At 41.5% G+C, this 24675-nt stretch overlaps 4 protein-coding genes across 10 annotated transcripts in view; 2 read left to right on the top strand and 2 right to left on the bottom strand.

Moving 5' to 3' along the window:
* LOC114356376 (uncharacterized protein K02A2.6-like) overlaps window positions 1–24675 on the bottom strand; it is a 341613-nt gene that overhangs the window by 25503 nt on the left and 291435 nt on the right. The window lies entirely within an intron of this gene.
* Window positions 668–14492, top strand: LOC114356383 (protein mahjong-like). The gene is made up of 10 exons (XM_028309530.1): window positions 668–1005; window positions 2726–2876; window positions 3457–3594; window positions 6386–6510; window positions 8248–8323; window positions 9100–9214; window positions 9956–10051; window positions 11827–11958; window positions 13389–13474; window positions 14284–14492. Exons 1-10 carry the CDS (start codon window positions 908–910, stop codon window positions 14479–14481), a joined length of 1215 nt encoding a protein of 404 aa, XP_028165331.1. The 5' UTR covers window positions 668–907; the 3' UTR covers window positions 14482–14492.
* On the top strand, window positions 16365–20923 carry LOC114356385 (pre-mRNA-processing factor 39-like). Its single transcript, XM_028309532.1, has 4 exons — window positions 16365–16609; window positions 17771–18039; window positions 18652–18850; window positions 19379–20923. The coding sequence occupies exons 1-4, from the start codon at window positions 16380–16382 to the stop codon at window positions 19587–19589; spliced, it is 909 nt and encodes a 302-aa protein (XP_028165333.1). The 5' UTR covers window positions 16365–16379; the 3' UTR covers window positions 19590–20923.
* LOC114356375 (AT-rich interactive domain-containing protein 4B) overlaps window positions 22313–24675 on the bottom strand; it is a 32255-nt gene continuing 29892 nt past the window's right edge. For 6 of the 7 annotated variants that reach the window (XM_028309503.1, XM_028309506.1, XM_028309504.1 and 3 more), the window contains 4 exons: window positions 24449–24549; window positions 23795–23950; window positions 22908–23048; window positions 22313–22641 (listed from right to left, as the gene is read on the bottom strand). In XM_028309503.1, coding sequence (XP_028165304.1) covers window positions 22610–22641; window positions 22908–23048; window positions 23795–23950; window positions 24449–24549 — 430 coding nt within the window. In that variant the 3' untranslated portion in view covers window positions 22313–22609. Of the gene's footprint in view, window positions 22642–22907; window positions 23049–23794; window positions 23954–24448; window positions 24550–24675 lie in introns of all 7 variants that reach the window. The other variant, XM_028309508.1, reaches the window with a different exon arrangement.

Below are 24675 nucleotides of genomic sequence, written 5' to 3'. Positions count from 1 at the left end.
TATAAAATCGGATTTGTATGAAAATTAAAATAATTAAAATGATGATATCAATTTTCTGACTTCACCATACCATTTATATGACCATGTTAACATGGGCTAGTGTCGGCTCATATACCCATTTACCTAACACCCTGTATACATAATAAAATACAATATTTACAAAAAAGGAAAATAAAAGTTAAATTAAAAAAGTATCCCTATCCCCAGATCTGTCGGTGAGATTAGCGATGCCCAAAAGGCTGGCAGCGTTTCCGCGTTGGATCGCTAGGCTTAAACGCTGGCCAAGGTAGAACCCGGCCTTCTGATCACCGGTACGGTAACCTCGATGATGCGGGATTCTTTTGAAAATTAACATTTCTCAAAATACTTATGCACCGTGTAAAAGCTGCGCACACGTGATATTGGCGGAACAGTGTGCCCTGTGGCGAAAAAACACGACAAAGAAGAAGAAGAAGACTTTTAGTATGGAAATGTAATTTTAATAATGTAGCGTTAAACATATGTGTGGCATTAAATGTTTAGTAAAAATGTTTTTTTTTTTAATAATTATCCGTATCCTAAACTTATTACTATTTACATTTTTCACCATGTGGTGCAATAAAATAATAAGTGACGTCACAATGATACGGAAATCAACTGGGCGGTGGGTAAAATTAAAAATATTCATGGTATGATGGTATCCCCAAATTAAAATTTTGATGATGGAGTGCGCGGTATAAAAGACAATACGCTTGATTATAACGAATTTAGTTGTACTATAGGAATTAATTTTATACAATGCATTGTAAAAAAGCATATAGATTGTTAGCCAATTGCTGATTGGGGACCGAAGTATAATTACCGTGTGTTGTGGTGCGAGTGACGTTTTAGGTTATACGATTTTGAATAAAGTTTATATTTTGAAGAAATGGATTCAGCACCAGCCCAAGAGGTGACGGAGCTCCTGAGGCAGTGGGAGGAGCAGCATCAGTCGGCAAACTATGACCCAATACCGACTTTAACAAGGTATTACAACTTGGTGGAATGTTAAGCACATTTTTTCTTTAAAACCATACTTACTGGCAATTGAGGCATAAAATCTACTTAAAATACTGCAATTTATAGGCTTCGTGGTATAAACTACTAGTTCAAATACATAAAATTGATAATATATCTAAAAAAAAACAAAAATACCTGGAGAACTTTGAATATACTAACAAAGCTGTTTGCTAGTGTGATCATGATACTTTAAGCTAGTAAGTTAGGCTATAAAGGTCTTAAATCAACCTTAACTTGAGTCTAGTTAACGAAAAGGTTTCTAATGTGATGTACATCAATTTGGTATTACCTAGTTAGATTTCAATAAGAATAAAATTCCAATTCAACTGGTTTGCAGCCCAGAAGTACCTTATGCTTATGTATACCATAGCATAGCATTTAGACTATTGTTATATTGCTGTGGTTTAATGAAAATTTGAAAGTTAAGTTCCATTTTGATTATCAGTTTTACGTTGTTGCAAATTATTTTGCAATAATGTGGGTAAAATCATTAAAATTTCAGTTTCCTGGAATAAAAAAATCATAGAAACGTTCATTGAAGCTGGAATCACAGACAGAATTTCAAAATTAAATTTGTGTCTACCCACTAGCAACTGGATAATAATTGTTTACTACATATTGACTAAATGACCTGATGATGATGATAAGACACCTACAGACTACAGACTTCTAGCCAGCCAATAGTTTGGTTGGCTTCCAGTTTGTATGAGGAATCTGTCGATACTAAATTAGTGTAAAAAGTGCACTTTTCTACATGTTTTACCAACTGATTAACAGCCTGATCACTCTATCAGCCCACAAGTCTCTGATCTGCTTTCATACCTCTGGCAAACCTTTCCTTCAACCATTACATTGTTAATCACTTGTTAAAATTTAATTTTATTGTTCCCAAACACCACACTGTTTTATGTAAACAAACTATTGTAATGTTACGTAAGTAGGTATGAATATGTTGAGACATGTTACAACTTGTCTGTGAATCACTTGTCTTTTAAAATATTTTTTTTTTATAAAAGCTTGAAACCGATAAATGTGTTCTTATAATTTTTTTGTTGTGTTTATTACTGTACTGTACTAAAGGCTAAAAAGAAACCATGTAGTTTAAGAGAAAGCTTGGCATAGGCCAGCCGCTCTTTTATAATAAAAAGACACTCAACAAATCTGATTATAGTCTGGCGACTAATTGAAGAAATTATCAACACAGGAAAAATTTAAAAAATACTGTACTAGCTTTTGCCAGCGGCTTCACCCGCTTGAAATTTAGTTTGTCACAGATCATCATAAATTATAGCCTATATGTTGTTCTGGGTTGTAAACAATAATACTATAAAGTTTCATCAAAATCCGTTCAGTAGTTCTGCGTGAAAGAGTAACAAACATCCAGACATCCAAACTTTAGTCATCATCATCATCTCAGCCATAGGAAGTCCACTGCTGAACATAGGCCTCCCCCAATGCTTTCCATGTTACCCAGTTGGTAGCGGTTTGCGTCCAGAGCTTTCCTGCTACCATTATGATGTCTTCGGTCCACCTTGTGGGTGGACGTCTCACGATGCGTTTTCCGGTACGCGGCCTACACTCCAGAACCTTTTTGCCTCATCGGCCGTCAACTTTAGTCACTTGTCGATAACCCAATAATTAAATGAAATGTAAGCTTGTTTTTACAATATTCTCTTTAACTTTCCAGGATAGCGGAGATAATAGAAGCAGAGACGGAGAACTTCATGAAGAAAGACCCGGACCCGTTCGACGAGCGGCACCCGTCGCGGACCGATCCCGAGTGCGCGCTCGGGCACGCGCTCAAGGTCATGTTCAAGAAGGACAACTTTATGACTAAGGTGATTTAAACTGTAAAAATGTTGTAACTTGATTTTAAGGTAGCCTTTCGAACTAAGCGTCACAGACTACCTTTAAGACCAAAGCTAAGATGCTGCGTCTGTGACGCTTAGTTCGAAAGGCTACCTTTAATGTAAAGTTAGTTATATGGTAGCCGACATTTTAACAAACTACAGAAAATCCGGTGTTGGACAGTTAACTCAACATTTTCTACTGTATTATTTATATCCGCATGAATTATTTAATTTCGCTTAAGTAATCACATAATTCAACAGCAATTTTAATATTAATGTCTTTAGCAGACATCTTAAATTTTAAGGGCTTACATAGTCCTATAATTTGTTTTTATTAATTTGAATGTATGCGAGAAGCTAAAGACTAAAATAGGCTTTTTCCCAAAGGCAACAGCTCTATCGTTTTTAAAAAATGACAGTTCAGTTTAAAAAATTAAGAAGAATAGAGTCGCGGATCTTTGGGAATAAGCCTTAAAATGAGGCGTTTGGAAGGTCATTTGTGCAACAGAAATGACAAACATTCTTTTAAAAAATAGTATCCTACCTAATTTGAAATGTTTGTTCACAGCTAGTAAACGACTACGTTCGCGACACTTACTACTCGCGTCAGAACATAACCGGGCGTGACGTGCTCAAGCTGAACATAGCTGCCTGCCGCCTCACGCTCGATCTTATGCCCGGGCTCGAGATGAGCGTCGTGTTCCAGGTGACGTCACGTCCTCAGGCGATTACACCGGTCGACAAAAAAAAAATATTTTTTTGCGCATGGATTTTACTTATTATATTCTGATTATATAAGCAAATTTATATAAAAAAGTGCGATTACAAATCGAAAATATTTGCTTTTTAAGAAGTTATAACGATTTGAATTTTCCATCTTCATAGTAGAATGTCTCTAAATTTGCACGTCCCATTCTAATTGGGATATAATTATAGATAATTATGGGGGCTTATTCGCAAGAACAAGGGGCACGCTTTCATCAAAATATAGTGGGATTTGAGAAACGACGTTACCAAGGCCAGTATACTAAAAGCATGATAGGGTTAGATTTTTATGAGAAAAATCTTCTATGGAACATGACAGGAAATTAGAACTTTTCATTTTTAATAAATATTTGGACACTATTTTAAATTTTCTCTTGTGAGAATGAATCTTAAATGGATGTTTGGTATGTTTTAATAAATAGAAAGAATGAAAGAAAGAAAGAAAAAAAAATATTTGGCAACAAATTGAATCATCTCTATGTTCATGTTTCATACATTCATTGATATGAATTTTTCTATTTTTTACACATAAAAGCAAATTCAGAACATTTTTTTGTTGTTATTATTATTTCTAGGTTACAAAGCAATAAAAATAAGCTATGCATAACCCGTGCGCAAAAATGCTGTAGACAGTTGTTATCACACTGCACCGCGGTCCACGTGGCGACATATAACGAATCCCGCGCGCAAACTCGTTGTCAGTGTGTTGTGCCGCGCGTGTTTTCTATACAAACTAAGGTACTTGTGTACAATGATTAAATCTGTCGTCCCGCGTACCGCGGCGGAGCGCGGTGCAGTGTGATAATAGCCTCAGGCGCCTCACGCATCACGCAGAATAGATACCCTAGCTAGACATTTTTTTTTATTTTTTTATGCTTAACAAGATGTTTGACCGCAATCGCACCTGGTGTTAAGTGAGATGCAATCTAAGATGGTACATGTCTGCCCTGTAAGTGCGTATTCACTCTTCCATATGATGATCGTCTTCCAGGTAAGGTCAGGTTTTTTATCAACGACGAGGATGCTCTTGGTCAACATCTCACCTGATGGAAAGTGATGATCAGTCAGGCTTGGATGCGTGCCGTGATAAAATCTTTACGATGTTTTTAGACGGGATGTACCGACGATATGGTGAAGGTTGCGGAAATTATCTGGATGCGGGCGGCGTAAGACCGTTCGTTGTGGAAATCTTGGGGGAGGCCTTTGTCCAGCAGTGGACGCCATTTGACTGAAACGAACTATGTACTGGTCGGGAGCTTAGCTCAGTTAATGCCTGAGGTATGGGAGCGGCATGGAAGAGTGTTTTTGTAACGTCAAACGTCAGCGAGACTTCAGATTCATATGCTCTGCTGTCACGTCATAATATGTCAAAATCACCCCTTCCGTTTCGGTCACACACGTTCCCTGTCCCAGAACAAAATGTTTGAAAATTACTAGTACGTCCAACTAAGGTATGTAACTATACGTCTGTGACAATGTTCGCAGTTATATTAAAACGTCCTGTGAAATATACACCGTAGAGTTTATTAATGGAATATGACTCCCTACGCGTGCTATGGAGAGGGCTATGCTTGGTGTTTCTTTGCGAGATCGAATCAGAAATGAGGAAATCCGTAAACGAACTAAAGTCGCTGACATAGCTCGACGGATTAGCAAGCTGAAGTGGCAATGGGCAGGGCACATAGTGCGCAGAACTGACGGCCAGCTAGAGTTATAAGCGTATAATTTCGACACACACGTGACTCCTTTGGAGTCATTAGACTGTGAACGTGTTAACTGAGTCAGTGCCTGGGTTATGAGAGGGGCACGGGAGAGAGACCTATTCTTCTCAGTCGGTACAATTTTGTCAGAGTGGTCGTGTAAAAAAAAAAACAAATTTACCTGGAAACTGAATAAACTAACAAAGCTGTTTGCTAGTGTGATCATATTACATTATGCTAGTAAATTAAGCTATAAAGGTCTTAAATCAACATTATCTTGAGTCTAGTTAACTCTGAAAAGGTTCCTTATGAGATCATGGTCGTGGTCATCATTGTCACGGTAATAATATCATACAGTATTGTAACTTCATATAACAGACGAAACGAGAATTTTCTTTCGAAATTCAAATCTCGGTATGCGCTCGGTATGCAAAAGTCGGGGATGTCGCGAATGTGCCGAATGGACGTCGGTAGCTAAGTGTTAAAAATAACAAAACTGATTGAATTTGACTGACAGTCATTTACGGTCAAATTGGTCAAAAACTAGTCAAATTTTCATTTTCAGTCAGTTTGATTTGAAATAAAAATTATATTGTATAAAACCAGCTTTTGCCCAAGACTTCGCTCGCCCGAAATTAACGTCACAGATCATTATGATTATTAAAGTTTCAAAATTATTTAAGTAGTTTTAAATAAATTAAATCTACTAATCACAAAACAACACACACATTTAACCTATTCCATTCACAAAGTATTTTGTTTGTCTAACTAAATAAAAAAATACAATCACAAAACTAGATAGAAATTCTAAGTAGGCAGATGTAATTAAACTGGGTACTGTAGGTGGGCAGCCCTATCGCATGTTGTCATACTGTGACGTACCGCGCGACTGTTGACATTTATTTGAAAAATATGGCCGAGTTGGAATACTGTATAGATAGTATTACCGTGTCATTGTGAATCACGATGAGTGATGTTCCTCGCAATACGGCGTCATTTAAGAGAGACCTATAACAAAGTTTATTTCTGCAGGACAACGAGTCTCTCATCCACCGCCTGGTCAACTGGGCCACCAACTCGCCCGAGCCGCTGCAGTGCTACGCGACCGGACTACTGGCGGCCGCCATGGAGGTGCAAGAGATTGCGACCAACTTCCGGTGAGCCGTCTTGTATACAGGGCGTCCCTAGCGCGCCCTAGCCACCGCCTGGTCAACTGGGCCACCAACTCGCCCGAGCCGCTGCAGTGCTACGCGACCGGACTACTGGCGGCCGCCATGGAGGTGCAAGAGATTGCGACCAACTTCCGGTGAGCCGTCTTGTATACAGGGCGTCCCTAGCGCGCCCTAGCCACCGCCTAGTGAACTGGGCCACCAACTAGACGAGCCGCTGCAGTGCTACGCGACCGGACTACTGGCGGCCGCCATGGAGGTGCAAGAGATTGCGACCAACTTCCGGTGAGCCGTCTTGTATACAGGGCGTCCCTAGCGCGCCCTAGCCACCGCCTGGTGAACATCGTTTTTTTAATGTTTTAAAGGCTAGCTCATCTAAGGGGTTTTTATACTTTTGATAATTTAATCTGAGTTTATATTTTTCGCGTATGAGGCGAATCAGATCCTTAGTGTACCAAGGGGGAAACTTCTTCGTGGCAGGCTTACATTTGGGGACGTGCGTAGAGATAGCTTCCTTCAAAATACTGTAAAACTTATCTGTCATTTCATCGACAGAGTTGCAAGCTGCCAGATTGCCCTCCCATGGAATTGAATTTAAATATGACTTAATTTTGGTAATGTCCGCTTTAAAAAAGTTTGGTCTTTCCGAAATGGTGCATGAAGACATAGTAGCAGAGTTACTAATAGACACTTCAAACTCAAGAGGCGGGTGATACTGGTCAATATTTGTAAGCAATGAACTACAGCGTAAAACATTCAAAGGGCCAAGATTAGAGAGAACCAAATCCAAAATCTTGCACTTATCATTTATAACCATGTTGTGTTGCTTCAAATTATTCAGAGCCAAGAAATCAAGCGGGGCAATTTCCAAAGGGGGTTTTAGTTGATTAGCAGACAGCTTAGTTTCATCGGTCCAATCTATGCAGCTGAGATTAAAGTCCCCGAGGATTAATGTATTCGAGCTTGATTCTAAGACTCTGTTAGTGTTATCTAAAAAGTGGTCTAATATACTTTTATTAATTGGAGGTGGAAGGTACACACTGCAGATTAAAAGTATGCTGACAGTTTTTTTATTTTTAGAAATGGTTAATTCTATCCAAAGATCCTCGCATTGGCTTTCGAACCGATGCATCCGGCGGGAATGCAGACGCTTGGTCACAGCAATGAGTACCCCACCACCCGATTTGTGCCTATGAAAACCGCTAGTTTCGCGATCCCTGTATACCACGAATCGATCGTCCAAAATTTCTGAGTCAAATATTGTGCTTTTTACACATAAAAGGAATTACAAGAAACAGAATTACATTATAAGCTTAAAATAACTTATATGCTAAAAGAAAAAGCAAATAGAGGTGGCTCAGCATGTGCCGCCAAGGACTACCTGACCTAGACAGCGCTGGTTTTCAGCCACCACCATTTCTCTTGAGGTGTTGGTCGAGAAAATGGTCACATATACCTAGCGGAATAGAGCGACAAAGGACTGAGCGAGCGAGATGAAACAGCAACACTATGTGATAAAAATAGATGCGAGATGTGACGTAACAGAACCGTTTATTGCAACTATTTGGCAGTTCGTTAACACCTATTGGCACGCTGAAAATTTGAAGTCTACAATTTTTTCAGGTTTTACGTGAGTGAAATCGTGGATGTTTATGAAAAATACTGCTTCAGAAACGTGGTGACTGAAATATTTTTGCACGGTGTTAAAATGTGTTTTTCTTACAGGGATCTGAACGCTATGTTGGTGCCGAGAATGCTAAAGAGGCTACACGAATTGAGAAACAAAACGCTGGATGATAAGGTGAGCAATGTATTTTTGGCAATAATAATTATAGTAATAGCTATAAAGCAACTTTTTGTAACGAGTGTAGTATCGAGCCACGATATCGTAGATTTTTTTACGACATGTGTATAGATTTAGCGCATATCTTAGTTTGTCCTTCAGGTACGGAATCGGCACGGGAGGGTTTGCTATGCTTTTGTGACGTCGAACGTCAGCGAGACTTCAGATTTGCTTCAGACTTGTATGAAATAAAAATTCATTTTATTTTTTTCAAGTAGGCTTTTCAAAAGCACTTTTACACGTCCCAGTATTAACCCTACCACTGCTTCGAGAAAGAAAGAAGCTGCGCAAGAAACTCAGTTGGTATTATATGCTCTGCCACATCATTATGTCAATTTCAGACACAAAAAAGGGCGCATAACTGGAGTAGATTAGTAACCTCTATGTTGGTACCCGCTGAAAACCAGCTTCGTGACTTGACGACTTGTGTCATGTCACGATTTTCGCTGAGCGGGCGCCTTTTCAGCATGGCTCAGTAATTTTACCTCTGTACCTACATGTATGCATATAAATGTTAATGCTGAATAAAGGTATTCTATTCTATTCTATTCTATTCTAATTTCAGCGAATATCTGAATCATATTTCAAATATGCTTCAGATATTAGCTAAATATGATATTTGAAGTCTCGCTGACGTTTGACATCACAAATACCCTCCTGTGCCGCTCCCACACTCAGGAACTGACTAAGTTACGCGTTAGAAATATAGTTAAGTTTTTGTCTCGTTCCCGCAGCCTTGCCAGAACTCCGTCACGCCGCCGAGTCAAACTCGTCACTTCGCGCGATTCGACAAGAAACGCAACCACGACCACAACGGGCGAAGCAACGGGCCCGCGCCCGACAAGAGAGGTATTGTTGTCCCAGATATGACATTGACAGAAGGGCACTACTATCAATACTGGGTTATAGTTCCAATATACTGAACTGACATGACAGCATGGCGCCACCGTCAATACCGGATCGCTGGTTCCGATTTTTGCCGTGTTGGAAACCATATAGTTGAACGATGGTAGCGCCCCCCTGTCATTGAGTTTGGTGGGACAGTTCAGCGTGGGTCATCTATATTAGTTACCCTTTTTGGTTGACTATACTGTAACGTGACAGTAGAACAGACGTCAAAAAAAACGTCATGGTGACACTGATGGCGCTTTACGAAGCCAAAATGAGCCGATTGTCTCTTTCCAAAGATCCATGTGCAATATTTATGGTCGAACACTGTGTTTGAGCTAAATGACACAACACTCCTAAGGATTTCCACACCGTTTTATTTTTCTTTTTTTCTTTAAATATTTGACGAGTTGTAAGCACTATTAAATAGTCTACACAAATATAGAAATTTTGACTTTGCCTTTGATCACGCACGTAGATATTGCAAACGATACAGTGGAGTTAAATGCGCACCTCGCTGGAATGCGTTTCTCTCATCTCCCCGCGTTCGCCCCTTTCGTACTAGAGCGTCGATGTGACGTCATGGTCTGGTGCGCAGTTAACTCGACCGGGTTGTAATTGTTTAGAGTACAAACTAGTGTTTAGACAAACCTAACATAGGCTCTATTAATGACACAATTAAGTTGTATTTTGTTTGCACAGACCGAGACAAAGACGAGGGAGGGGGAGGGGACATGTTGGTGGAAGACGCGCCGCACCCGCGGGACCCAGAGACGCCCGTAAAAAACTTCAGCAATTGTAAGTTTGATAAAATTAAATTATGATAAAAAAAGCTATCCGCGGCATCGTCCGCGTGAAATTTTTTATGTCACAGAAAAAAATATTATTATGTCTTGTCTCAGCATCGAACGCAGCCTGCTCGCCCGAGCACTGGGGCATGACGTCGCCGCCGCCGTGCCCTCCTTATTCACATTTATTTATTTTATTTATTTATTTATTTTATTTATTTATTTATTTTATTTATTTATTTGATTTACACATGATTCTCTAACAATATTTTTATTGAACAGTAGCGTCATATGACCCCCACCCCTATAGGAAGAAAGGGGAGGGGCCCCTTTCTTCATTTCCTCACCAAATTTTTACTAACATACCTACTTTTGTTCTTCCATAGCATCGAACGCAGCCTGATCGCCCGTGCACTGGGGCATAATGTCGTCGCCGCTTCATCCCCATTCTTTTCATGAAATAATGAGATATTAACACACTCTGACAGTAGCGTTAAACCTCCCACCCCCATCTCCCATCTCCTTTCTCCATTTCCTCACGAACCAAAACTACAATAACATAGTTATTGCCTCTCCGCAGTATCGAACGCACCAAAATTTTACTAACATACTATTGTTCTTCCATAGCATCGAACGCAGCCTGCTGGCCGGAACACTGGGGCATGATGTCGCCGCCGCCGGACCACCCTTCCTCTCATAAAATAATGTGATATTAACACACTCTCTGATAGTGGCGTTAAACCCCCCACCCCCATCTCCCATCCCCTTTCTCAATTTCCTCACGAACCAAAACTACAATGACATAGTTATTGTCTCTCCGTAGCATCGAACGCAGCCTGCTCGCCGGAACACTGGGACATGATGTCGCCGCCGCTGCGCCTCCCTTCCCCTCATGATATAATGTGATAATAGTACCCATAGCACAAGCTTTGTCTAGTTTGGGACTAGAGGCGCAGTGTAAATGTTCAAGAATATTTGTATTATTGAATGCTCTACCTCCCCCCCTATTATCTGCATTACCTGTCACCTTTACTCAATTCCAATGAGTTACATAATGTAACTCATTAATAAACGTCGCGTTAAGACCCGTGTCTTACTATTTTAGTTGAAATGGAACGCGAAAGTTTAAAATCTTATATGTATAGTATTTTAACATACTTTGTCTTGTCTCAGCATCGAACGCAGCCTGCTCGCCGGAGCACTGGGGCATGATGTCGCCGCCGGACCTCCCTTCCTCTCATAATATTATATTATTGAATGCTCTACCTCCCCCCCTCTTATCTGCATTACCTTCACTAAATTCCTCACCAAAACTGTATAGTATAGTAACATACTTATTTTCTTGTCTTAGCATCGAACGCAGCCTGCTCGCCCGTGCACTGGGGCATAATGTCGTCGCCGCATCATCCCCATTCTTTTCATGAAATAATGAGATATTAACACACTCTGACAGTAGCGTTAAACCTCCCACCCCCATCTCCCATCCCCTTTCTCCATTTCCTCACGAACCAAAACTACAATAACATAGTTATTGTCTCTCCGCAGCATCGAACGCACCAAAATTTTACCAACATGTCTTTGTTCTTCCATAGCATCGAACGCAGCCTGCTCGCCCGAGCACTGGGGCATGATATTAGTACCCATAGCACAAGCTTTGTCTAGTTTGGGACTAGAGGCGCAGTGTAAATGTTCAAGAATATTTTATATTATTGAATGGTCCACTCCTTGTCTATCAATTCCTCACGAACCAAAACTGTATTTTAACATCCTTTTGTTCTTCCATAGCATCGAACGCAGCCTGCTCGCCGGAGCACTGGGGCATGATGTCGCCGCCGCCGCGCCCGCCGCCGCCCGCGCCGCTGCCGCACGAGACCTCCTCCAACTCCAGCTGGGCCGAGATGGAGACCTACGTCATCGGTGAGTAACATAGTTTTTTTTATTTATTTATTTATTTATTTATACTTCAATGCCAAAAATATTAACATTAGGCGAGCTCCGGCGCGACTTGTATATAACGCCATCTAGCGGCCGCGGCTCGGACCAGCTCCTACCTGAGGTTACGTCATCGAACGCAGCCTGCTCGCCGGAACACTGGGGCATGAGATGAGCTGCCGCACGAGACCTCCTCCAACATATTTAGGGTCACATTTTATTCTATATCTACATTTAAGTATTGTTTAAACCATGTAAGAATGTAATCTGTTTTGTTTTCCAAATAAATAAAAAATAAAATAAACTCCAGCTGGGCCGAGATGGAGACCTACGTCATCGGTGAGTGGTGTTTCCAGTCCCAAGAAAAATTTCAAAATGTTGCTAGTTTGCTGCCAGTTTTTATGCAAGAAGTGGCTTAGACCATCTAACTAAATAATGACATAGACATAGGGTCATATATCGCCGCTGCCGCGTAAGACCTCATTCAACTCCAGCTGGGCCGAGATGGAGACCTACGTCATCGGTGAGTGGCCCGAGGCTACGTCGTCGAACGCAGCCTGCTCGCCCGAGGATTTTCAAAATGTTGCTAGTTTGTTTTTATGCAAGAAGTTGTTAGACGATCTACCTAATGACGTCGGAACCGGCCATATGTCGCCGCTGCCGCACGAGACCTCCTCCAACTCCAGCTAGGCCTAGACGGAGAACTACGTCATCGGTGAGTGGTGTTGCCAGTCCCAAGAAAAAAATGTTGCTAGTTTGCTGCCAGTGTTTAAGCAAGAAGTGGCTTAGAAGTTAGATCATCTAAATAATGACATAGACATCGGGCCATATGTCGCCGCTGCCGCACGAGACCTCCTCCAACTCCAGCTGGGCCGAGATGGAGACCTACGTCATCGGTGAGTGGCCCGAAGCTACGTCATCGAACGCAGCCTGCTCGCCTGAGAATTTTCAAAATGTTGCTAGTTTGTTTTTATGCAAGAAGTTGTTAGACGATCTACCTAATGACGTCGGAACCGGCCATATGTCGCCGTTGCCGCATGAGACCTCATTCAACTCCAGCTGGGTCGAGATGGAGACCTACGTCATCGGTGAGTAGCCCGAGGCTACGTCATCGAACGCAGCCTGCTCGCCCGAGCACTGGGGCATAATGTCGGCATCATGTCGAGTATTGAGTTAAAAAGATCGGTTCACATTTGTTACGTAGAGAACTACCAATGACGGCTATCGTTTTAATACTTATTTTTAAACTTTCGCTTCGTTCATTGGATAATTTAATTTATTCAAACAGTTTTTAACGCAGATAAGTAACAAATATTACCTGTATTTGCCTGACGTTTCGACCGAGTCTTTCGGTTGTTTGCGAAGTGTCTTAAGGTTAAATGAGAGCTTATAATATAAAAATACGTCTGTTCCAGGTAACATACAAATCCACCCTCCGACGGACGCGACGAAACAGATGTTGATATTGCGTTATTTAACACCCATGGGGGAATATCAAGAGGTGGGTCTTTTTTACATTACATAATATGATAGGACATTCAAACACACTTCATTGTGGTCTTGAAAGCTAAATTCAAATTCAAATAGTTTATTCAGTACATAGGCCCCTTCTAGGGCACATAGTATACGCGTCCCAAATATAGCTTGCCCTACTTCCACACACACACAATTTTAAATCAACTGTAAGATGTTTTACTCAATGAGGTTTTTCCCTCATACAGTTGGCAAATTAGTGACGTCATCGGCTTGTACTTTCTTACAAATTCCATGATAGTCTCGTTTTGACAGTTTAAAGTATATCAATTGATTGGTAGTGTCAAACAAAAAAGCCATAACCCAATGAGGGCTATCGTTTTTATACTTAACAGTTGGCACCCCTGGCGATTGACAGGACCTTACTCTACAGTAGCGCCATCTTGATGAGTGCAAATGCGATAGTCCTCCTACCACTTTAGCGCTCACTGTCACTGTCTTCGCTACTAGCAAGTGACAGGACCTTACTCTACAGTGGCGCTAACTGGTGAGCGCTAAAACGATAGCCCTCATTATTACGGCGTCTTCTTAACCGCTTTCATGAGATAAAAATAATATCCTGTGTATCTGGCGATATTCCTTCCATCACGTCGCCCAAGGTTCGATGCCAGTGCAGACTATAAAGGCGCAGGTACACTATGCGGGAAATTGATCGAACAGAAACGCGAAACTAACTGAAATGCGTGTTTACATCTGTTTCGATCAATTTCGCGCATAGTGTACCTACGCTATAGGTATTACTTACACGTAATCACTAATAACTGCTTTTCCCAACAGTTCTTATCGCACGTGTTCGAACAAAACGCCCTCGGCCTGATCCTTGGCTATCTGAACGTGCGTGAGTCTCGCGACTCGCGGCTCGCGTTCGAAGCTCTCAAGTACCTCGCGGCGCTGCTGTGCCACAAGAAGTTCTCCATCGACTTCATCAACATGGGCGGCCTGCAGGTAGGAGCTGGTTCCAGCCGCGGCCGCTAGATGGCGTTAAATACAAGTCGCGGCCTGCGTTCGAGGCTCTCTCAAGTACCTCGCGGCGCTGCTGTGCCACAAGAAGTTCTCCATCGACTTCATCAACATGGGCGGCCTGCAGGTAGGAGCTGGTTCCAGCCGCGGCCGCTAGATGGCGTTAAATACAAGTCGCGGCCTGCGTTCCAGGCTCTCTCAAGTACCTCGCGGCGCTGCTGTGCGTTATATACAACTAATAATAATACTGGGACGTGTAAAAGTGCTTTTTTAAAGCCTACTTACAGAAAAAAAAAACTCGCGCCGGAGCTCGGGCGTCTAAAGCCTGGTCCGTGAGCACGTAGAATTTTTGTCCAATGACCCCAAGCTACCCATCCTTATCGCTCGCGCGTAATTATATTGCTGTCGCGACTGTGCAACGGGCAGCCGCAGTTAGTGTGCGAGCGCGATAGCAACATAATTACGCGCGTTTGGGTCATTGGACGAAATTCTACGTGCTCACGGACCAGACTATAGTGTGTGGTGACTGATCATCAACATGGGTGGTCTACAGGTGAACGGCGTTAACGCGTGCTAAGTTACGTCCAACGCCATCTATTGGCTGCGGCGAGAACCTCTACACAAAATGCTAGCACGACCAAACGTTGCTAGTGTGTGGCGTACTAGTTCATGGCGCGGGAGATAGATGGCGGTAAATGTAACTTGCACTAGAGTTCAATGGCGTTCAGATGGCGATAAGAGATGGCGTATGGTAACTTACTCGTAGCTCTTAAGGGCACCTTAATATTAGAGAAGAGACTTTAGTGTGCAGTACTATAGCACCTTAATGAGTCAATACATGAGGTATGGTAGCGGCACGGGAGGGTGTTTTTGTGACGGTCAAACATCAGTGAAACGTCAGATCTTTGTCACGTCATAATATGGCTTAGTCATCAAAATGACAACTTCTCAAAATGACAACCGGGACGCAAAATGTCCACAAATAATCGAAATATCCGAAATAGACAATATTATTGGATGATCAAACGAACTTACCAAGTGAAGTTCGATCTGAATTATCCTGTTTTCGCCGAAGAGATTTATTTTACCGTGTAGTACCCCCGTACGACAACCCAATCCGCACACAATATTCAGCGTAGTAGTAGTAAAAAACAAAAGAGCGGGCAACCCCACCCCTACCACGCTGTGGGCTCGTTGTCCGAGCGGTCTCATTATATTTAGAGAAGAGATGACATTGACGTTTACCTCCAGGGAAGAAGATATAGAAATCTTCGGGTTGGGAGGGACCTTAAATCTCTTCGGCGAAAACANGTGAGTCTGAGCACTGAACTGGAAGGCGCACCTGGAGTGGGAGAAACGCTTCGACGAAGACAAAAACGTATGCACAATGGGAAGGCCCTAACTACAACGACAGGAGTTACAATTTCAGCTAATAAAGTTCCTTACACTTTGGTGGACAGGTTAAAAATCACTTCCCAAAAGACACTACTTATTCACATACTATTGCATATGGCGCAGTTTCAATGTAAAACAAGTAAAAATTAGGACGTATATAGTCGTTCTGTCGTATCATTCTTTACTACTGAACGCCCGTGGACGTTACTGTCCATCAATGTGTTTAGGAGCGCGCGGAGAGCGTGTGCTAATGTGAACCTTATTACCATTTGGTCTCTATGTCCAGCAAATAATGTTCGTGAAGGAGCACATGCTAATGTGAGCCTTTATTGCACCGAACGAGTATTATAATTTGAACTTTATCTTGAGGAGCGCATGCCAATGTGAACCTTACGAACACCGACCGGATATCCCAATTTCGCCTCTATGTTCCAGCTGATAAAGTTCCTTGAAGAATTGTTATCCGTATTAATATAAACCTTAACTACACGTAACACGAGTGTCCCAATTTCGCCTCTATGTTCCAGCTGATAAAGTTCCTTGAAGAACGCGCGGAGACCGCCCCCGAGTTGGTGGCGGTTCAGCGCGAGGTGCTTGAGCGCGCGTGCACCGTACACCACCTCGACAAGCCTGAGCTGCACCTGCACTGGGCGCACTTCGAGGAGGCGCACGGACAGCCCGCGAGGGCGGCCGAGATATTAGACCGCATCGAGAAGGCCTGCCCTAATCTTGTGCAGATACAGTACAGGTCAGTCGCCATTGCCATCATTCAAAAACCTCGCACGCAGTGGAATGGAGATCGGGTACAGTCGAATTTTAAATTAGGTTGTTGAAAAACTTTTTGGCATAACTTTCTAAAAGTCAACATATTTTTAGCCTACGTTGAAGGTAGGTAGGTAGTAGTACCTTCAAAACAAAAAATGGGTACAAAATCTATGGAACAGTCATTTTGACAGCTCATAATAAATAAGTATGTCAGTAGAGACAACTAACCTATAAGGCTGCACCTGCACTGGGTGCACTTCGAGGAGGCGCACGGACAGCCCGCGAGGGCGGCCGAGATATTAGACCGCATCGAGAAGGCCTGCCCTAATCTTGTGCAGATACAGTACAGGTCAGTCGCCATTGCCATCATTCAAAAACCTCGCACGGAGTGGAATGGAGATCGGGTACAGTCGAATTTTAAATTAGGTTGTTGAAAAACTTTTTGGCATAACTTTCTAAAAGTCAACATATTTTTAGCCTACGTTGAAGGTAGGTAGGTAGGAGTAGTACCTTCAAAACAATAAATGGGTACAAGAGTCATTTTGACAGCTCATAATGCCTAAGTATGTCAGTAGAGACAACTAATCTATAAGGCTGCACCTGCACTGGGCGCACTTCGAGGAGGCGCACGGACAGCCCGCGAGGGCGGCCGAGATATTAGACCGCATCGAGAAGGCCTGCCCTAATCTTGTGCAGATACAGTACAGGTTAGTCGCTATATCTACACAAGAACGGCCAACCTTAACACCGTCACGGGTCATAATAGTCACAGCAAAAGGATCACAACGCAAATACATTTAAGAAACAGCGAGTGGCCCTAGTCTGCGATATGCACTGCATTCGACACATTTAGCTTCCATTCACAGTAATGTTCTAAGAAGTTCTTCCTGATAAAACCCTATTTAGAAAATAAAAATAAGTCTTTTCAGTGACTAAGCAATGAGTAGCCTACTTGACATTTTACTCCGAGATGGTGAACGTGGCACTTAGTGTTGGTCCCCACGGCACGGCAGAGTTTAAAATTTTTATGACAGCTCCCGTGTGAACCGAGCTTTATCTTACTATCATACATCTCCCATGCGTTTGGACTAGATGACACAATGTAGAAATGGATATATTTAGCTTACATAACTTTTCTACCCAGACGCGTGAACCTCGAACGGCGGCGCGGCGACTACGACAAATGCGCACAACTATACGAGGGCTACATAGCGGCCGCCAAAAGCAAGGCAGTGGCTTCTGCGCTCGCGGTCAAATACGCGCGATTCTTGTTCCACGCGCGCGCCGCGCCCGCCGACGCCCGCGCCGCGCTTGATGCGGCGGTCGCGCGTGATCCGCTCAACCCGCGTCTGCATCTACAGCGCCTTGACTTAGCGCTGCACACGCCTGGAACGCCCTATGAGGAGCTTGAAGGTGGGTCTAGTTATGTAAAAAACATGCACAATCATTTGTTTCGCGTTTCGTAGATGCAAAAGCTGTCTTATGTGTGAAAGACGGAGCACTTGTAATTTATTTACTACATAACTATTTTTTCACATTAGAAAGCTATAGGTTTAGTGCTTAAACAAGTCAGTGTCTGATGTATGGGAGCAGCATGGGGGACTACAGATGTGCTTTAGACTTGTATGCTCTGTCACATCATGTCATAATATGTCAATATCAAGATCTCGTGCTTATGCGCTAGACCTGTCCTTTTATCAAGCAGAAAATTTCTAAAAAAATTTCTTCAAATAAGTCACGTGCACTTTTTTTTTTCCTATGATGGCATGCACGGCTTGTGCGTCAGCCACGACGACACGTGCACTTACAGACCATTTGTCCTCTAGTGAATGCGAGGCTTCAGATGTCGTTCCAGTCTAATTTAATAACGTTGCCGAGCAGAGCATTTCGTGCTCGTAGTACATACTGATTCAACATTGTGTTAAAATAGTAAGACACGGGTCTTAACGCAATGTTTTATTTACTTTTAATTGACTTTAATTGAAATGAAACGCGAAAGTTTAAAATCAACATTGTGTTGTTCAGAGCTGGTGATGTCATACGAGCGGCAAGAGGGCGCGGAGGTGGAAGTGAGCGCGAGCATGGCGTGGCGGCGCCGCGAGCTGGCCGAGGAGCTGGGCGACGCGGCGGCCGCACGACGCGCGCACACGCACGCGCGAGCGCTCGCCAAGCACATGCGGAAGCGCGCGCGCAAGGACAAGCACGACGCGCCGCCACCGCCCAGGTATGGAGAAGGAAAACACCGGTTGTGTACTTGTGTAGGATTTTTCAGCACTGGTCCATTTATTTATTTAAAATTCATATACACATATAATTTATTGTCCCGAAACAACGGTGGGGTTAATACTAGAACGTGTAAAAGTTCTTTTTAAAGGTTACCTGCAAAAATAAAATTAGAGTTTATCGCGTATCCATAGAGCATAACGTTAGTAGACAGATTTTAAAATCAGAAATGTATTTTTCAATATTTTTGAGCGAGAATAGAACGGCCTAGGTATCGTATTGCCCGAGGCGAGATCCAAGGAAAGCTGGGTCGAACTCCGCCGCCACTGGACTGGTAATAACCCATTCTTGATACAACCTTATTTAGATTTACACAAGGGGCTAACGGGATTATTATGTGCACTGCAAATTATTTATAATATTCTTTAAAAAAAATACCAAAAATAAAAGTAATAACTAAACTTTCACTACTTTACCCAGTTTTAAAATAGAAGTTTTAAGACGCCTTCATATTTCGATTTGCTTCCAGTGCATCAGCAAGCGACGTGAAGAAAAAAGAGGCGACGCCGGCCAGCGCAGTAACCACGAGCAGCAACTCGTACTACCAGACGCCGGCCGCCACGGCGCAGTCCTACGAGCAGTCGTACGCACAGCCCTACCAACCGCCATGGGGCTACCAGCAACCTCCCGGGCCCTACCAGCACCACGCGCCCTGGCCGCAGTACCCTAACTACTACTAGCGCCCGCGGTTCTGTCGATAATTTGATCTCACAACCACTCGAACGAGGCCGACGTACGGTCAGCGTCAAATAGTGACACACACAGTAGCCAATGAGAGTTCGTAACATCTCATTGTTACGATATTGGAATAAGGTTGTTGTGAACTTTTTGGCCACTTTGACTGCACAAGTACGCCTATAGCCCTACCAATATCTTTTGACCGCTTTTAGGTGACCAGAAATCGACTTCTATTCGGTATACTGGTCCATTGAATGTATTAAAAACCGCTCACTATAAGACCTTGGTTGGGCTGTATGCTGAGCCGATAGGAAACGTGTGGTAAAGCTACACATTCATTATGTGCAGTCTAAATGGGTAAAGACGGCCGAATGTTCGCTTTCGTGGTTGTAATGTCAAATTATTGACTCGAATTTTATTGAAAATTCGATGAAATAAAGCACTTATTGCTGCTACGCTGTGTTTAATATAACACATTGCCACTATGTAATACGATCGTTCCGTGGTTAGTTATAATGTACCGTTAAGTACAGGACTTATCAATCTTATATTTTAGAACTTAGTTAAGCAATAACATAGATTCCGATGCATCTACGCTCTTAAATTGGATTTTATTGTAATGGACTACATTTTTGTAATACTAATTATAGCGTTAACAGTATGGTATATTAAAAGGACAGATTTTTCAGTGCATTGTAATTGATGCGATAAATAAAAACTGTATTGCATGAAGAACTTTTATTAAAATTTGATAAATCTAAGAAAACACTACAATATACTTTGGGAAATAAATATACTTGTCACATTAGAACATGGTATTGTTATTTCGATCTTTCAGTCTTCAGAAGTGAGCGCATATTTGCGACTGTAATATTGAGGATGCTTGATAAAGTTAGAAAAAAGTAGAGCAAACTTTGTGGTAGATTATAATTTTTATAAACTAAATACATAATTTCAAGATTTTTTTATATTTTCATAATCACATTATAGTCAATATTACAATTGAAGTCATAATTAACTATGTGAGATGTGGAATCACAACAAATAATTATCATGAAGAATCGTCCTATCCACTATCAAGTCATGCTCATATAAAAATTATAATGAATTTCTTGAATTAGTAATTATAATAAATCGACTATACGCAATTTAAGATAAGATTATAAATACAAAAATAAATCTTCATCAAATTAAAATATATTCAAGCATAATATTTTCAACTTTATAATCCTTAGAAACTAGTTCGACATTGATACATTATGTATAAAAGGATAACAATCATTGAATTGCCTATTGCAAAAATTATAGGCGATATATTTTTAAAACACCGATGCACCGTGCAACCAAAAGTTAGTTTCATTCAACACAGTGATATAAGTCAGTAGTCATCCACAAAAGTTCGTAGATCACCCACTTTATCACACCAATTTATTCATTCTTATTTATAACGTCTTATTCATTCACAATGGAGCACTAAATCACAGCACGTATACGATCTCTTATACAGGGTGTAGGGGATAGGTTGGCCAAATGATGTAACTGTGGTAAACCATGCTTATTAATATTTTTGAAGTAGAACATAACATCAACTATGCAACGGCATGCACGGAGTATACAGTGTGAGTCACGTTAAAGTGTACATATGAAAATAGATAAAACTAGACCTATTTTCATCGACAAAAAAGAGGTCAAAAAATTTTTGAGATTTTTTTTTAATTTTTTATAGATTTTTTTTTCTTCCAATTACTTATTGTAAAGAAAACGTAATAAGTTTCAAATTAAGCGGTATATCCTGATAAAATAAAAACAGTAATAATGCTAAATAACAGGCGATACTAAAAAAATACAGACAATACACAAAAAATGCCAACAAGTAATAAAAAATGATACTTTTTGAAAAAAATCTGCTTAAAAATTCGTGTTTTTTTGGTTATTTGATAAATTTCTCCAAAAAATGCCCCTATAACAGGTGGTTTTTATTATTGTGTATTATTCTCTATCGTATTACCTTTGTAAAACCAAAAATTGCATGTCTCTATCCCTATCACAACATTTGCTATGATAGTTTGAACATAGGCCTACCACAACATTATTCTCCTCTACAGGTAGGGACAATTTTAATTTTAACTAAAATGCTTATTTTACTTCGAAATCTTTTGTTTTCACTTGAAATCTAACTTGTCTTTATCAAAATTACAAATCTAGAGCCATTTTCAGTTTTGTTGTTAACGAAGCGTTGAATGGCGCGCCCGGAGAGTCTTAGTTCAAACGATCATAGCAAATGTTGTGACAGGGATAGAAACATGCAATTTTTGGTTTTACAAAGGTAATACGATAGAGAATAATACAAAACAATAAAAACTACCTGTTATAGGGGCATTTTTCGGAGAAATTTATCAAATAACCAAAAAAACACGAATTTTTAAGCAGATTTTTTTCAAAAAGTATCATTTTTTATTATTTGTTGGCATTTTTTGTGTATTGTATGTATTTTTTTAGTATCGCCTGTTATTTAGCATTATTACTGTTTTTATTTTATCAGGATATACCGCTTAGTTTAAAAGTTATTACGTTTTCTTTACAATAAGTAATTGGAAGAAAAAAAATTCTATAAAAAATTAAAAAAAAATCTCAAAAAATTTTCGACCGCTTTTTTGTCGATAAAAATAGGTCTAGTTTCATCTATTTTCATATGTACACTTTAACGTGACTCACACTGTATTTCGGAACACAATACACTAATAAGTAATTACAATCTGATAAATTACGCAATCTAATCCATTTAGGCACTGCGAATACAGTATCATTATACATACATTGAAAGAGAATAAAAATGATCTCGAGATATTAAATTCGATAAAGTTAGTTTATAATGGTCTGTATTCACTTTTCTTGTTTTGGTAACCTTTTCCTTACACTTTGTATTTGTGCGGACCGTCTATTTATTCTAAAACGAATAAACGACTGAAGTAACGCTCCTGAGATCCAGCATGTCTTGTTAGTGGGCTTAATACAGCCTTCATCATGAGCACGCAGCCTTTGCTGCCTTTACAGCTGAAAAGAAAACACACGTAGTGTTAGAATCTAAATTGATCCGATGTTGTTATGTGATAAGGGTATAGTCAGTAAAATACTCTTTATTGAACGGAAAACAGTATATCAATCAATATCTTATGCAGTTACAATAGGTGCTGTTTTGCGATGTAAATAGAAATAGATAGACCAAGTACACATGTCATAGGTTTCGACCAGATAATATTAAGTGAATAATGTTCAAATTACAGTGGCAATAAAGACAGCCTTAAAAAGGGTGAACTTACCTTCTCTCTCCTTGCGTCGCAGCTTCTTGCGGCGGCGGTCGATGGCCGCGAGCTCGGCCTTGACGGAATGGTATGCTTTGCGCAGGTCCGCCAGCCGTGACGTCAGTACGTTGATGCGCGTCGGGCAGTCCCACGAAGGATCTACAATATCACCAATTTTACATAGGAGAATAAAAAACAAGTAATTTTAACACGATGTACGTGATTGTGTATGCAGTTTGTGACTAATTCTATCTATCGATGACTTGCGGAGAGACCGAAATTAATCGAAGTAAGATAGTACAGATACAAATTTCGCTTCGCTCGAAGCGTTTCAAAAATTGAGCACTGTATCTGACTGAGTAATCAGAAGACAGAAGTTAGCCGAGTGGCGTAGCGAGTAGTATATCTGAGGTATAAAATAAAAGAGAATTTGGAAGGTAAGTAGGAAGGAAACATAGGTATCTCGCCCACGTCCACGTAGAAGTTGTTCAACAACTTCTGTACTTTGTTACTTCTGTTGTTGACTTCGGCCCTCGTGTCCAGCGAACTCTCCGATGCCTTATGTAGGTGAAGTTAAGTTGTTGAAGCTACCCAAGGCAAGCAACTCACCCAGGTCCACATAGAAGTTGTACTTGAGCGGCGTGTGGTGGGAGCCGGGCGCGTGGTCGTCGGTGTCGCGGCTGGAGCGGTGTGCGCGGCCCAGCGAGCTCTCAGACGCCTTGCGTAGTGTTTGAAGCTACCCAAGACAGTAACTCACCCAGGTCCACGTAGAAGTTGTACTTGAGCGGCGTGTGGTGGGAGCCGGGCGCGTGGTCGTCGGTGTCGCGGCTGGAGCGGTGTGCGCGGCCCAGCGAGCTCTCAGACGCCTTGCGTAGTGTTTGAAGCTACCCAAGACAGTAACTCACCCAGGTCCACGTAGAAGTTGTACTTGAGCGGCGTGTGGTGGGAGCCGGGCGCGTGGTCGTCGGTGTCGCGGCGGGAGCGGCGCGCGCGCGTGCGGCCCGTCGCGGCGCCGGCGCCCGCGCCTAGCGAGCTCTCAGACGCCTTGCGCGAGCGCACGCCTGCTGACACACAATCACAATTAATATGGTAATTAGGACTGCAATACAATAAACGTGCACTTTTTTGAGTCAAAAAAAATGCATTCCAACGGGGTTGAGACTGTTAGTCAAATCACATATAGTTACAAAATACTGAACTGTCCTATGCATGACATTGACAGTGGGGTGCCACCGTCAATACCAGATCGCTGGTTCCGATTTTTGCCATGTTGGAAACCATATAGTTGAACGATGGAAGCGCCCCCCTATCATTGAGTTTGGTGAGACAGTTCAGCGTGGGTCATCTATACATTTTACACACATGTCTGTCAATACTGTCAAATACGAACCTATGACGTAACTTTTTCAATTCAGTTGACTGTATTTTATTTCAGCTACTTTACAGTTCATTCAAAACTAGTTCCAAAAAAGGTATGTTGAAATTACGTAAATGACGTCAACTATCCAAGATTATACTGCCCACCTATTATTGAAGACAGCAACAATAGATTTACTCACCGTGTGGTTTATCTATATCAAGGGAAATATCATTGGGCCTTCCTTCATCTTCATCTTCCTTACGCTCCGAGGGGCTATCACGCTCTGACATACGACGTTCTCTGTAAAATAATGAATTGATTCATTTTAGACATCTAGTTGACCAATGGATCAGTTTTGTACGTATAGGCAGGCTATCTGGAAAAGTAAAGTGAGACAATAACCTCCACCGGATCCCACTTCTGCAA

This window comes from Ostrinia furnacalis, unplaced genomic scaffold, assembly GCF_004193835.3.
Source record: "Ostrinia furnacalis isolate ACB-3 unplaced genomic scaffold, ASM419383v2 OfSCF2800, whole genome shotgun sequence".
In the NCBI taxonomy this organism is placed as follows: domain Eukaryota; kingdom Metazoa; phylum Arthropoda; class Insecta; order Lepidoptera; family Crambidae; genus Ostrinia; species Ostrinia furnacalis.
This window is presented reverse-complemented; position numbering and strand designations above follow the sequence as displayed.

Coding starts and splice junctions, on each gene's coding strand:
- LOC114356385 (XM_028309532.1), top strand. CDS start 16,380: ATGTTCCAGCTGATAAAGTTCCTTGAAGAACGCGCGGAGACCGCCCCC. Junction 18,040..18,651: donor GCCCTATGAGGAGCTTGAAG/GTGGGTCTAGTT, acceptor TGTGTTGTTCAG/AGCTGGTGATGTCATACGAG. Junction 18,851..19,378: donor GACGCGCCGCCACCGCCCAG/GTATGGAGAAGG, acceptor ATTTGCTTCCAG/TGCATCAGCAAGCGACGTGA.
- LOC114356383 (XM_028309530.1), top strand. CDS start 908: ATGGATTCAGCACCAGCCCAAGAGGTGACGGAGCTCCTGAGGCAGTGG. Junction 2,877..3,456: donor AGGACAACTTTATGACTAAG/GTGATTTAAACT, acceptor GTTTGTTCACAG/CTAGTAAACGACTACGTTCG. Junction 10,052..11,826: donor CGTAAAAAACTTCAGCAATT/GTAAGTTTGATA, acceptor GTTCTTCCATAG/CATCGAACGCAGCCTGCTCG.